Source organism: Myxine glutinosa, chromosome 5 (assembly GCF_964187855.1).
Source record: "Myxine glutinosa chromosome 5, kmMyxGlut1.1, whole genome shotgun sequence".
In the NCBI taxonomy this organism is placed as follows: Eukaryota; Metazoa; Chordata; class Myxini; order Myxiniformes; family Myxinidae; genus Myxine; species Myxine glutinosa.
The window spans coordinates 183,853,214-183,867,798 of record NC_136265.1 but is presented as its reverse complement, the minus strand read 5'-3'; the positions used below and the strand labels follow the sequence as shown (position 1 = coordinate 183,867,798).

The window sequence follows — 14,585 nt, the reverse complement described above, 5'->3', positions numbered from 1 at the left end:
AAATGTGGTTCCACCAAGCAGTGGCAACAACCATTTAGCTGAAGTAACTTGCGGAGTCATCTTTCCCTGGAGTGAAACTGATTACATAACTGTTGCTTTTCTTCCGTTTCAGAAAAAGACATACCAGTGCATCAAGTGCCAGATGACATTTGAAAGCGAGAGGGAAATACAGGTCCACGTAGCCAACCACATGATCGGTAGGTGGGGAAAGAGGAGGGAACAGCTAAGGTGGTTGATAGAAGAGGGTGTTAAAAATGGAGGGTTAGTGAGTCTCCACTCTCCAACCACTCATGTACCGGTCTCCTGCTACACTCCATCGCTGGAGTTTGATGTGTTTTGAGATCTCCTGCTGGAGTTAGCATAATTAGATGGCGCAGACACGCCGGGCATGGCCACCCACCACACTCCTTCCATCCCTTCCTCCCGACTCACCCCCTCCTCACACTCCCCTGGCGGACAGCTGTAATTGGAGCGAGAGCGAGGGTCGGGTGAGGTAAGAAACGGCCGAGGGAGCCAGGGGTCTTGGTCCGGCGTTATTTGCTTTGCGTGGCCACTCCGCACCGCTCCGCTCTTAATTACAAAGTCACTCACCAATCCCAGACCCGTCACAAAAGTGCTCATCGTGCCGGCACTCGCCAATCCCAGACCCATCACTAAGGTGCTCATCGTGCCGGCACTCGCCAATCCCAGACCCATCACTAAGGTGCTCATCGTGCCGGCACTCGCCAATCCCAGACCCATCACTAAGGTGCTCATCGTGCCGCCCCTGTGACACTTGCTTAGTTCTGTCCGCTTGTCTGTCACCTTCGAACCCATTTTGTCCATGACACTCGTACCTCAATCACATAGCAATGACCATACGCACTTTTGTTTTGTCCTTAAGGCGTCGTTGCTTTTCGATGGAGTAAGATGGTTAATTTGTGGAATTTGAAACGAAGCTTTTTTATGATCGAGTGAGAAGATGCTGTCACTGCTGCTTCCTTTGCACAACCTCAGTTCTCATTATCCCCATAAGAGTGAATAGTATTGATTTTATTCTTGCATTGCCAAACAAACTCCGTCCAGAGGCAGGTCTTTTGGTGCGGTCATGTCTCGCTGTCTTTCCGGTGGTCCATCCCGAGGCAGGTATTTTGGTGCGGTCATGTCTCCCTGTCTCTCTGGTGGTCCGTCCAGAGGCAGGTCTTTTGTTGCGGTCATGTCTCCCTGTCTCTCCGGTGGTTCGTCCAGAGGCAGGTCTTTTGGTGCAGTCGTGTCTCTCTGTCTCTCTGGTGGTCCGTCCGGAGGCAGGTATTTTCGTGTGGTCATGTCTCCCTGTCTCTCCGGTGGTCCATCCGGAGTCAGGTCTTTTGTTGCGGTCGTGTCTCCCTGTCTCTCCGCTGGTCCGTCCAGAGGCAGGTCTTTTGGTGCAGTCGTGTCTCCCTGTCTCTCGGGTGGTCCATCCGGAGGAAGGTCTTTTGGTGCGGTCATGTCTCCCTGTCTCTCCGGTGGTCTGTCCGGAGGAAGGTCTTTTTGGTGCGGTCGTGTCTCCCTGTCTCTCCGGTGGTCCGTCCGGAGGCAGGTCTTTTGGTGCGGTCGTGTCTCCCTGTCTCTCCGGTGGTCCGTCCGGAGGCAGATCTTTTGGTGCGGCCATGTCTCCCTGTCTCTACGGTGGTCTGTCCGGAGGCAGGTCTTTTGGTGCGGTCATGTCTCCCTGTCTCTCCGGTGGTCCGTCCAGAGGCAGGTCTTTTGGTGCTGCAATGTCTCCCTGTCTCTCCGGTGGTCCATCCGGAGAGGACTTTTGGTGCGGTCGTGTCTCCCTGTCTCTCCTGTGGTCCGTCTGGAGGCAGGTCTTTTGGTGCAATCGTGTCTCCCTGTCTCTCTGGTGGTCCGTCCAGAGGCAGGTCTTTTGGTGCTGTCGTGTCACACTGTCTCTCCGGTGGTCCGTCTGGAGGCAGGTCTTTTGGTGCGGTCGTGTCTCCCTGTCTCTCCGGTGGTCCGCCCGGAGGCAAGTCTTTTGATGCGGTCGTGTCTTCCTGTCTCTCCGGTGGTCTGTCCGGAGGCAGGACTTTTGGTGCGGTCATGTCTCCCTGTCTCTCCGGTGGTCCGTCTGGAGGCAGGTCTTTTGGTGTGGTCATGTCTCCCTGTCTCTCCAGTGGTTCGTCCGGAGGCAGTTGTTTTGGTGTGGTCATGTCTCCCTGTCTCTCCAGTGGTCCGTCCGGAGGCAGGTCTTTTGGTGCGGTCCAGTCTCCCTGTCTCTCCAGTGGTCCGTCCGGAGGCAGGTCTTCTGGCACGATGCGCTCTAACGAACCGAGCATTAATTATTGCGTCTTCGCGCACAAAGGATGAAAGATGTTGGTTCAGGCAAAAATAGATTGGAAGCAGCGGGTTGTATCGTAAACGTCGGAATGATTGGGCAATTAAACGCGCTCGTCCATCGTCATCCGATTTTGCCTCTTACTCGATGGGTCTTTGCTGCTTGGTAGGCCTCAGTGCCATACACACTCCTTTTGCCATTACTTCACCAACTTCATACTCCTTTCTTAAGTCTCACTTGTCTTGCGTTCCAACTCATCGACATAGCTGAGAGCAACCAACGTAAACATGATTTTATTGGCTGATGAGTGATGTGTGATGAATGAATGTGTGATGAGTGATGTGTGATGAGTGATGAGTGATGAGTGATGAGTCATGAGTCATGTGTGATGTGTCATGTTCTAAAATTGTCCTCCTTCAATCACAAATCAATATTGTCATCTGAGGTTATTTTAATATACAAGGTGATGTTTGTTTGTTTGGTGTTTGTGATGTTTGGTGATGTTTGTTTGTCAAGGTGATGTTTGTCATGCTCAAGTTTGTCATGGTGGCTTATCATGGTGACGTTTGTCATGGTCAAGTTTGTCATGGTGATGTTTGTCATGGTGATGCTTATCATGGTGATGTTTGTCATGGTCAAGTTTGTCATGGTGATGTTTGTCATGGTGAAGTTTGTCATGGTGATGTTTGTCATGGTCAAGTTTGTCATGGTGATGTTTGTCATGGTCAAGTTTGTCATGGTGATGTTTGTCATAGTGATGATTGTCATGGTGATGTTTGTCAAGGTCAAGTTTGTCAAGGTGATGTTTGTCATGGTCAAGTTTGTCATGGTGATGTTTGTCATGGTGAAGTTTGTCATGGTGGTTTATCATGGTGATGCTTATCATGGTGATGTTTGTCATGGTGGCTTATCATGGTGATGTTTGTCATGGTCAAGTTTGTCATGGTGATGTTTGTCATGGTGGCTTATCATGGTGATGTTTGTCATGGCCAAGTTTGTCAAGGTGAAGTTTGTCATGGTGGCTTATCATGGTGATGTTTGTCATGGTCAAGTTTGTCAAGCTGATGTTTGTCATGGTCAAGTTTGTCATGGTGATGTTTGTCATGGTGAAGTTTGTCATGGTCAGGTTTGTCAAGGTGATGTTTGTCATGGTCAAGTTTGTCATGGTGGTTTATCATGGTGATGCTTATCATGGTGATGTTTGTCATGGTGGCTTATCATGGTGATGTTTGTCATGGTCAAGTTTGTCATGGTGATGTTTGTCATGGTGAAGTTTGTCATGGTGGCTTATCGTGGTGATGTTTGTCATGGTCAAGTTTGTCATGGTCAAGTTTGTCATGGTGATGTTTGTCATGGTCAAGTTTGTCAAGGTGATGTTTGTCATGGTCAAGTTTGTCAAGGTGATGTTTGTCATGGTCAAGTTTGTCATGGTGATGTTTGTCATGGTGAAGTTTCTCATGGTGACGTTTGTCATGGTGAAGTTTGTCATGGTGAAGTTTGTCATGGTGACGTTTGTCATGGTGACGTTTGTCATGGTGATGTTTGTCATGGTGATGTTTGTCATGGTGAAGTTTGTCATGGTGAAGTTTGTCATGGTGAAGTTTGTCATGGTGTTGTTTGTGATAGTGATGTTTGTCATAGTGATGATTGTCATAGTGATGATTGTCATGGTGATGTTTGTCATGGTGAAGTTTGTCATGGTAAAATTTGTCATGGTAAAGTTTTTCATCTCAGGTTATTTTAATACATTTGAGTTTGTCATGGTGAACTTTGTCATGGTGAAGTTTGTCATGGTGAAGTTTGTCATGGTGAAGTTTGTCATGGTCAAGTTTGTCATGGCGAAGTTTGTCATCGCGAAGTTTGTCATGGTCAAGTTTATAATGGTGATGTTTATCATGGTGATGTTTGTCATGGTGAAGTTTGTCATCTGAGGTTATTTTAATGCATTTGAGATGTATTAGATCATGGTAAAGTTTGTCATGGTAAAGTTTGTCATGGTAAAGTTTGTCATGGTAAAGTTTGTCATCTGAGGTTATTTTAATACATTTGAGTTTGTCATGGCGAAGTTTGTCATGGTAAAGTTTGTCATCTGAGGTTATTTTAATACGTTTGGGATGTATTTGGTCATGGTGAAGTTTGTCATCTGAGGTTATTTTAATACGTTTGGGATGTATTTGGTCATGGTAAAGTTTGTCATGGTAAAGTTTGTCATCTGAGGTTATTTTAATACATTTGAGATGCATTTGGTCATGGTAAAGTTTGTCATATGAGGTTATTTTAATACATTTGAGATGTATTGGGTCATGGTAAAGTCTGTCATGGTAAAGTTTGTCATGGTAAAGTTTGTCATCTGAGGTTATTTTAATACATTTGAGATGCATTTGGTCATGGTAAAGTTTGTCATGGTAAAGTTTTGTCATCTGATGTTATTTTAATACATTTGAGATGCATTTGGTTTTGGTAAAGTTTGTCATGGTAAAGTTTGTCATGGTAAAGTTTGTCATATGAGGTTATTTTAATACATTTGAGTTTGTCATGGTGATGTTTGTCATGGTGATGTTTGTCATGGTGACGTTTGTCATGGTGACGTTTGTCATGGTGACATTTGTCATGGTGATGTTTGTCATGGTGATGTTTGTCATATGAGGTTATTTTAATACATTTGAGTTTGTCATGGTGAAGTTTGTCATGGTGAAGTTTGTCAAGGTGAAGTTTGTCATGGTGTTGTTTGTCAAGGTGAAGTTTGTCAAGGTGAAGTTTGTCAGGGTGAAGTTTGTCATGGTGACGTTTGTCATGGTGAAGTTTGTCGTGGTGACGTTTGTCGTGGTGAAGTTTGTCATGGTGATGTTTGTCAGCGTGAAGTTTGTCATGGTGACGTTTGTCATGGTGAAGTTTGTCAGGGTGAAGTTTGTCATGGTGAAGTTTGTCAGGGTGAAGTTTGTCAGGGTGAAGTTTGTCATGGTGACGTTTGTCATGGTGAAGTTTGTCATGGTGACGTTTGTCATGGTGAAGTTTGTCAGGGTGAAGTTTGTCATGGTGAAGTTTGTCATGGTGAAGTTTGTCATGGTGAAGTTTGTCATAGTGAAGCTTGTCATGGTGAAGTTTGTCATGGTGATGTTTATCATGGTGATGTTTGTCATGGTGAAGTTTGTCATGGTGAAGTTTGTCATGGTGAAGTTTGTCATGGTGTTGTTTGTCATGGTGAAGTTGTCATGGTAAAGTTTGTCATGGTAAAGTTTTTCATCTCAGGTTATTTTAATACATTTGACTTTGTCATGGTGATGTTTGTCATGGTGATGTTTGTCATGGTGATGTTTGTCATGGTGAAGTTTGTCATGGTGATGTTTGTCATGGTGATATTTATCATGGTGATGTTTGTCATGGTGAAGTTTGTCATGGTGAAGTTTGTCATGGTGAAGTTTGTCATGGTGAAGTTTGTCATGGTGAAGTTTGTCATGGTGAAGTTTGTCATGGTGAAGTTTGTCATGGTGATGTTTGTCATGGTGATGTTTGTCAAGGTGAAGTTTGTCATGGTGAAGTTTGTCATGGTGAAGTTTGTCATGGTGAAGTTTGTCATGGTGAAGTTTGTCATGGTGAAGTTTGTCATGGTGAAGTTTGTCATTGTGAAGTTTGTCATGGTGAAGTTTGTCATGGTGAAGTTTGTCATGGTGAAGTTTGTCATGGTGAAGTTTGTCATGGTGTTGTTTGTCATGGTGAAGTTGTCATGGTGAAGTTTGTCATGGTGATGTTTATCATGGTGATGTTTGTCGTGGTGAAGTTTGTCATGGTGAAGTTTGTCATGGTGAAGTTTGTCATGGTGAAGTTTGTCATGGGGAAGTTTGTCATGGGGAAGTTTGTCATGGTGAAGTTTGTCATGGTGAAGTTTGTCATGGTGAAGTTTGTCATGGTGAAGTTTGTCATGGTGATGTTTGTCATGGTGATGTTTGTCATGGGGAAGTTTGTCATGGTGAGGTTTGTCATGGTGAAGTTTGTCATGGTGAAGTTTGTCATGGTGAAGTTTGTCATGGTGATGTTTGTCATGGTGATGTTTGTCATGGTGAAGTTTGTCATGGTGAAGTTTGTCATGGTGATGTTTGTCATGGTGATGTTTGTCATGGTGAAGTTTGTCATGGTGAAGTTTGTCATGGTGATGTTTGTCATGGTGAAGTTTGTCATGGTGATGTTTGTCATGGTGATGTTTGTCATGGTGAAGTTTGTCATGGTGATGTTTGTCATGGTGATGTTTGTCATGGTGAAGTTTGTCATGGTGAAGTTTGTCATGGTGAAGTTTGTCATGGTGATGTTTGTCATGGTGATGTTTGTCATGGTGAAGTTTGTCATGGTGAAGTTTGTCATGGTGAAGTTTGTCATGGTGATGTTTGTCATGGTGAGGTTTGTCATGTTAAAGTTTGTCATGTTAAAGTTTGTCATGGTGAAGTTTGTCATGGTGATGTTTGTCATGGTGAAGTTTGTCATGGTGATGTTTGTCATGGTGATGTTTGTCATGGTGAAGTTTGTCATGGTGATGTTTGTCATGGTGATGTTTGTCATGGTGAAGTTTGTCATGGTGAAGTTTGTCATGGTGAAGTTTGTCATGGTGATGTTTGTCATGGTGATGTTTGTCATGGTGAAGTTTGTCATGGTGAAGTTTGTCATGGTGAAGTTTGTCATGGTGATGTTTGTCATGGTGATGTTTGTCATGGTGAAGTTTGTCATGGTGAAGTTTGTCATGGTGAAGTTTGTCATGGTAAAGTTTGTCATGTTAAAGTTTTTCATCTCAGATTATTTTAATACATTTGACTTTGTCATGGTGATGTTTGTCATGGTGATGTTTGTCATGGTGAAGTTTGTCATGGTGATGTTTGTCATGGTGAAGTTTGTCATGGTGATGTTTGTCATGGTGATGTTTATCATGGTGATGTTTGTCATGGTGAAGTTTGTCAAGGTGAAGTTTGTCATGGTGAAGATTGTCCTGGTGAAGTTTGTCGTGGTGAAGTTTGTCATGGGGAAGTTTGTCATGGTGAAGTTTGTCATGGCGAAGTTTGTCATGGCAAAGTTTGTCATGGTCAAGTTTGTCATCTGAGGTTATTTTAATGCATTTGAGATGTATTTGGTCATGGTAAAGTTTGTCATGGTAAAGTTTGTCATGGTAAAGTTTGTCATGGTAAAGTTTGTCATATGAGGTTATTTTAATACATTTGAGTTTGTCATGGTGATGTTTGTCATGGTGATGTTTGTCATGGTGAAGTTTGTCATGGTGAAGTTTGTCATGGTGATGTTTGTCATGGTGAAGTTTGTCATGGTGATGTTTGTCATGGTGAAGTTTGTCATGGTGATGTTTGTCATGGTGATGTTTGTCATGGTGAAGTTTGTCATGGTGAAGTTTGTCATGGTGAAGTTTGTCATGGTGAAGTTTGTCATGGTGAAGTTTGTCATGGTGAAGTTTGTCATGGTGAAGTTTGTCATGGTGAAGTTTGTCATGGTGAAGTTTGTCATGGTGAAGTTTGTCATGGTGATTTTTGTCATGGTGAAGTTTGTCATGGTAAAGTTTGTCATGGTAAAGTTTTTCATCTCAGGTTATTTTAATACATTTGAGTTTGTCATGGTGAAGTTTGTCATGGTGAACTTTGTCATGGTGAAGTTTGTCATGGTGAAGTTTGTCATGGTGAAGTTTGTCATTGGGAAGTTTGTCATGGTCAAGTTTGTCAGGGTGAAGTTTGTCAGGGTGAAGTTTGTCATGGTGAAGTTTGTCATGGTGACGTTTGTCATGGTGAAGTTTGTCATGGTGAAGTTTGTCATGGTGAAGTTTGTCATGGTGATGTTTGTCATGGTGATGTTTGTCATGGTGATGTTTGTCATGGTGAAGTTTGTCATGGGGGAGTTTGTCATGGTGAGGTTTGTCATGGTGAAGTTTGTCATGGTGAAGTTTGTCATGGTGAAGTTTGTCATGGTGATGTTTGTCATGGTGATGTTTGTCATGGTGAAGTTTGTCATGGTGAAGTTTGTCATGGTGAAGTTTGTCATGGTAAAGTTTGTCATGGTAAAGTTTTTCATCTCAGGTTATTTTAATACATTTGACTTTGTCATGGTGATGTTTGTCATGGTGATGTTTGTCATGGTGAAGTTTGTCATGGTGATGTTTGTCATGGTGAAGTTTGTCATGGTGATGTTTGTCATGGTGATGTTTATCATGGTGATGTTTATCATGGTGATGTTTGTCCTGGTGAAGTTTGTCGTGGTGAAGTTTGTCATGGGGAAGTTTGTCATAGTGAAGTTTGTCATGGCGAAGTTTGTCATGGCAAAGTTTGTCATGGTCAAGTTTGTCATCTGAGGTTATTTTAATGCATTTGAGATGTATTTGGTCATGGTAAAGTTTGTCATGGTAAAGTTTGTCATGGTAAAGTTTGTCATATGAGGTTATTTTAATACATTTGAGTTTGTCATGGTGATGTTTGTCATGGTGATGTTTGTCATGGTGATGTTTGTCATGGTGAAGTTTGTCATGGTGAAGTTTGTCATGGTGATGTTTGTCATGGTGAAGTTTGTCATGGTGATGTTTGTCATGGTGAAGTTTGTCATGGTGATGTTTGTCATGGTGATGTTTGTCATGGTGAAGTTTGTCATGGTGAAGTTTGTCATGGTGACGTTTGTCATGGTGACGTTTGTCATGGTGATGTTTGTCATGGTGATGTTTGTCATGGTGAAGTTTGTCATGGTGAAGTTTGTCATGGTGAAGTTTGTCATGGTGTTGTTTGTGATAGTGATGTTTGTCATAGTGATGATTGTCATAGTGATGATTGTCATGGTGATGTTTGTCATGGTGAAGTTTGTCATGGTAAAGTTTGTCATGGTAAAGTTTTTCATCTCAGGTTATTTTAATACATTTGAGTTTGTCATGGTGAAGTTTGTCATGCTGAACTTTGTCATGGTGAAGTTTGTCATGGCGAAGTTTGTCATGGTAAAGTTTGTCATCTGAGGTTATTTTAATACGTTTGGGATGTATTTGGTCATGGTGAAGTTTGTCATCTGAGGTTATTTTAATACGTTTGGGATGTATTTGGTCATGGTAAAGTTTGTCATGGTAAAGTTTGTCATCTGAGGTTATTTTAATACATTTGAGATGCATTTGGTCATGGTAAAGTTTGTCATATGAGGTTATTTTAATACATTTGAGATGTATTGGGTCATGGTAAAGTCTGTCATGGTAAAGTTTGTCATGGTAAAGTTTGTCATCTGAGGTTATTTTAATACATTTGAGATGCATTTGGTCATGGTAAAGTTTGTCATGGTAAAGTTTTGTCATCTGATGTTATTTTAATACATTTGAGATGCATTTGGTTTTGGTAAAGTTTGTCATGGTAAAGTTTGTCATGGTAAAGTTTGTCATATGAGGTTATTTTAATACATTTGAGTTTGTCATGGTGATGTTTGTCATGGTGATGTTTGTCATGGTGACGTTTGTCATGGTGACGTTTGTCATGGTGACATTTGTCATGGTGATGTTTGTCATGGTGATGTTTGTCATATGAGGTTATTTTAATACATTTGAGTTTGTCATGGTGAAGTTTGTCATGGTGAAGTTTGTCAAGGTGAAGTTTGTCATGGTGTTGTTTGTCAAGGTGAAGTTTGTCAAGGTGAAGTTTGTCAGGGTGAAGTTTGTCATGGTGACGTTTGTCATGGTGAAGTTTGTCGTGGTGACGTTTGTCGTGGTGAAGTTTGTCATGGTGACGTTTGTCAGCGTGAAGTTTGTCATGGTGACGTTTGTCATGGTGAAGTTTGTCAGGGTGAAGTTTGTCATGGTGAAGTTTGTCATGGTGAAGTTTGTCAGGGTGAAGTTTGTCATGGTGACGTTTGTCATGGTGAAGTTTGTCATGGTGACGTTTGTCATGGTGAAGTTTGTCAGGGTGAAGTTTGTCATGGTGAAGTTTGTCATGGTGAAGTTTGTCATGGTGTTGTTTGTCATGGTGAAGTTTGTCATGGTGATGTTTATCATGGTGATGTTTGTCATGGTGAAGTTTGTCATGGTGAAGTTTGTCATGGTGAAGTTTGTCATGGTGTTGTTTGTCATGGTGAAGTTGTCATGGTAAAGTTTGTCATGGTAAAGTTTTTCATCTCAGGTTATTTTAATACATTTGACTTTGTCATGGTGATGTTTGTCATGGTGATGTTTGTCATGGTGATGTTTGTCATGGTGAAGTTTGTCATGGTGATGTTTGTCATGGTGATGTTTATCATGGTGATGTTTGTCATGGTGAAGTTTGTCATGGTGAAGTTTGTCATGGTGAAGTTTGTCATGGTGAAGTTTGTCATGGTGAAGTTTGTCATGGTGAAGTTTGTCATGGTGAAGTTTGTCATGGTGATGTTTGTCATGGTGATGTTTGTCAAGGTGAAGTTTGTCATGGTGAAGTTTGTCATGGTGAAGTTTGTCATGGTGAAGTTTGTCATGGTGAAGTTTGTCATGGTGAAGTTTGTCATGGTGAAGTTTGTCATTGTGAAGTTTGTCATGGTGAAGTTTGTCATGGTGAAGTTTGTCATGGTGAAGTTTGTCATGGTGAAGTTTGTCATGGTGTTGTTTGTCATGGTGAAGTTGTCATGGTGAAGTTTGTCATGGTGATGTTTATCATGGTGATGTTTGTCATGGTGAAGTTTGTCATGGTGAAGTTTGTCATGGTGAAGTTTGTCATGGTGAAGTTTGTCATGGGGAAGTTTGTCATGGGGAAGTTTGTCATGGTGAAGTTTGTCATGGTGAAGTTTGTCATGGTGAAGTTTGTCATGGTGAAGTTTGTCATGGTGATGTTTGTCATGGTGATGTTTGTCATGGGGAAGTTTGTCATGGTGAGGTTTGTCATGGTGAAGTTTGTCATGGTGAAGTTTGTCATGGTGAAGTTTGTCATGGTGATGTTTGTCATGGTGATGTTTGTCATGGTGAAGTTTGTCATGGTGAAGGTTGTCATGTTAAAGTTTGTCATGTTAAAGTTTGTCATGGTGAAGTTTGTCATGGTGATGTTTGTCATGGTGATGTTTGTCATGGTGATGTTTGTCATGGTGAAGTTTGTCATGGTGATGTTTGTCATGGTGATGTTTGTCATGGTGAAGTTTGTCATGGTGAAGTTTGTCATGGTGAAGTTTGTCATGGTGATGTTTGTCATGGTGATGTTTGTCATGGTGAAGTTTGTCATGGTGAAGTTTGTCATGGTGAAGTTTGTCATGGTGATGTTTGTCATGGTGATGTTTGTCATGGTGATGTTTGTCATGGTGATGTTTGTCATGGTGAAGTTTGTCATGGGGAAGTTTGTCATGGTGAAGTTTGTCATGGTGATGTTTGTCATGGTGAAGTTTGTCATGGTGAAGTTTGTCATGGTGATGTTTGTCATGGTGATGTTTGTCATGGTGATGTTTGTCATGGTGAAGTTTGTCATGGGGGAGTTTGTCATGGTGAGGTTTGTCATGGTGAAGTTTGTCATGGTGAAGTTTGTCATGGTGAAGTTTGTCATGGTGATGTTTGTCATGGTGATGTTTGTCATGGTGAAGTTTGTCATGGTGAAGTTTGTCATGGTGAAGTTTGTCATGGTAAAGTTTGTCATGGTAAAGTTTTTCATCTCAGGTTATTTTAATACATTTGACTTTGTCATGGTGATGTTTGTCATGGTGATGTTTGTCATGGTGAAGTTTGTCATGGTGATGTTTGTCATGGTGAAGTTTGTCATGGTGATGTTTGTCATGGTGATGTTTATCATGGTGATGTTTATCATGGTGATGTTTGTCATGGTGAAGTTTGTCAAGGTGAAGTTTGTCATGGTGAAGATTGTCCTGGTGAAGTTTGTCGTGGTGAAGTTTGTCATGGGGAAGTTTGTCATGGTGAAGTTTGTCATGGCGAAGTTTGTCATGGCAAAGTTTGTCATGGTCAAGTTTGTCATCTGAGGTTATTTTAATGCATTTGAGATGTATTTGGTCATGGTAAAGTTTGTCATGGTAAAGTTTGTCATGGTAAAGTTTGTCATGGTAAAGTTTGTCATATGAGGTTATTTTAATACATTTGAGTTTGTCATGGTGATGTTTGTCATGGTGATGTTTGTCATGGTGATGTTTGTCATGGTGAAGTTTGTCATGGTGAAGTTTGTCATGGTGATGTTTGTCATGGTGAAGTTTGTCATGGTGATGTTTGTCATGGTGAAGTTTGTCATGGTGATGTTTGTCATGGTGATGTTTGTCATGGTGAAGTTTGTCATGGTGAAGTTTGTCATGGTGAAGTTTGTCATGGTGACGTTTGTCATGGTGACGTTTGTCATGGTGATGTTTGTCATGGTGATGTTTGTCATGGTGAAGTTTGTCATGGTGAAGTTTGTCATGGTGAAGTTTGTCATGGTGTTGTTTGTGATAGTGATGTTTGTCATAGTGATGATTGTCATAGTGATGATTGTCATGGTGATGTTTGTCATGGTGAAGTTTGTCATGGTAAAGTTTGTCATGGTAAAGTTTTTCATCTCAGGTTATTTTAATACATTTGAGTTTGTCATGGTGAAGTTTGTCATGCTGAACTTTGTCATGGTGAAGTTTGTCATGGCGAAGTTTGTCATGGTAAAGTTTGTCATCTGAGGTTATTTTAATACGTTTGGGATGTATTTGGTCATGGTGAAGTTTGTCATCTGAGGTTATTTTAATACGTTTGGGATGTATTTGGTCATGGTAAAGTTTGTCATGGTAAAGTTTGTCATCTGAGGTTATTTTAATACATTTGAGATGCATTTGGTCATGGTAAAGTTTGTCATATGAGGTTATTTTAATACATTTGAGATGTATTGGGTCATGGTAAAGTCTGTCATGGTAAAGTTTGTCATGGTAAAGTTTGTCATCTGAGGTTATTTTAATACATTTGAGATGCATTTGGTCATGGTAAAGTTTGTCATGGTAAAGTTTTGTCATCTGATGTTATTTTAATACATTTGAGATGCATTTGGTTTTGGTAAAGTTTGTCATGGTAAAGTTTGTCATGGTAAAGTTTGTCATATGAGGTTATTTTAATACATTTGAGTTTGTCATGGTGATGTTTGTCATGGTGATGTTTGTCATGGTGACGTTTGTCATGGTGACGTTTGTCATGGTGACATTTGTCATGGTGATGTTTGTCATGGTGATGTTTGTCATATGAGGTTATTTTAATACATTTGAGTTTGTCATGGTGAAGTTTGTCATGGTGAAGTTTGTCAAGGTGAAGTTTGTCATGGTGTTGTTTGTCAAGGTGAAGTTTGTCAAGGTGAAGTTTGTCAGGGTGAAGTTTGTCATGGTGACGTTTGTCATGGTGAAGTTTGTCGTGGTGACGTTTGTCGTGGTGAAGTTTGTCATGGTGACGTTTGTCAGCGTGAAGTTTGTCATGGTGACGTTTGTCATGGTGAAGTTTGTCAGGGTGAAGTTTGTCATGGTGAAGTTTGTCATGGTGAAGTTTGTCAGGGTGAAGTTTGTCATGGTGACGTTTGTCATGGTGAAGTTTGTCATGGTGACGTTTGTCATGGTGAAGTTTGTCAGGGTGAAGTTTGTCATGGTGAAGTTTGTCATGGTGAAGTTTGTCATGGTGAAGTTTGTCATAGTGAAGCTTGTCATGGTGAAGTTTGTCATGGTGATGTTTATCATGGTGATGTTTGTCATGGTGAAGTTTGTCATGGTGAAGTTTGTCATGGTGAAGTTTGTCATGGTGTTGTTTGTCATGGTGACGTTTGTCATGGTGAAGTTTGTCAGGGTGAAGTTTGTCATGGTGAAGTTTGTCATGGTGAAGTTTGTCAGGGTGAAGTTTGTCATGGTGACGTTTGTCATGGTGAAGTTTGTCATGGTGACGTTTGTCATGGTGAAGTTTGTCAGGGTGAAGTTTGTCATGGTGAAGTTTGTCATGGTGAAGTTTGTCATGGTGACGTTTGTCATGGTGAAGTTTGTCATGGTGACGTTTGTCATGGTGAAGTTTGTCAGGGTGAAGTTTGTCATGGTGAAGTTTGTCATAGTGAAGCTTGTCATGGTGAAGTTTGTCATGGTGATGTTTATCATGGTGATGTTTGTCATGGTGAAGTTTGTCATGGTGAAGTTTGTCATTGTGAAGTTTGTCATGGTGAAGTTTGTCATGGTGAAGTTTGTCATGGTGAAGTTTGTCATGGTGAAGTTTGTCATGGTGTTGTTTGTCATGGTGAAGTTGTCATGGTGAAGTTTGTCATGGTGATGTTTATCATGGTGATGTTTGTCATGGTGAAGTTTGTCATGGTGAAGTTTGTCATGGTGAAGTTTGTCATGGTGAAGTTTGTCATGGAGA

General features: G+C 41.2%; 1 protein-coding gene across 4 annotated transcripts in view; it reads left to right on the top strand.

Annotated features, from left to right (window-relative positions):
• ZNF423 (zinc finger protein 423) overlaps window positions 1–14,585 on the top strand; it is a 348,147-nt gene that overhangs the window by 134,402 nt on the left and 199,160 nt on the right. For all 4 annotated transcript variants that reach the window (XM_068115290.2, XM_068115292.2, XM_068115291.2 and 1 more), the window contains one exon: window positions 113–197. In XM_068115290.2, the coding sequence (XP_067971391.1) occupies window positions 113–197 (85 nt within the window). The remainder of the gene's footprint in view (window positions 1–112; window positions 198–14,585) is intronic.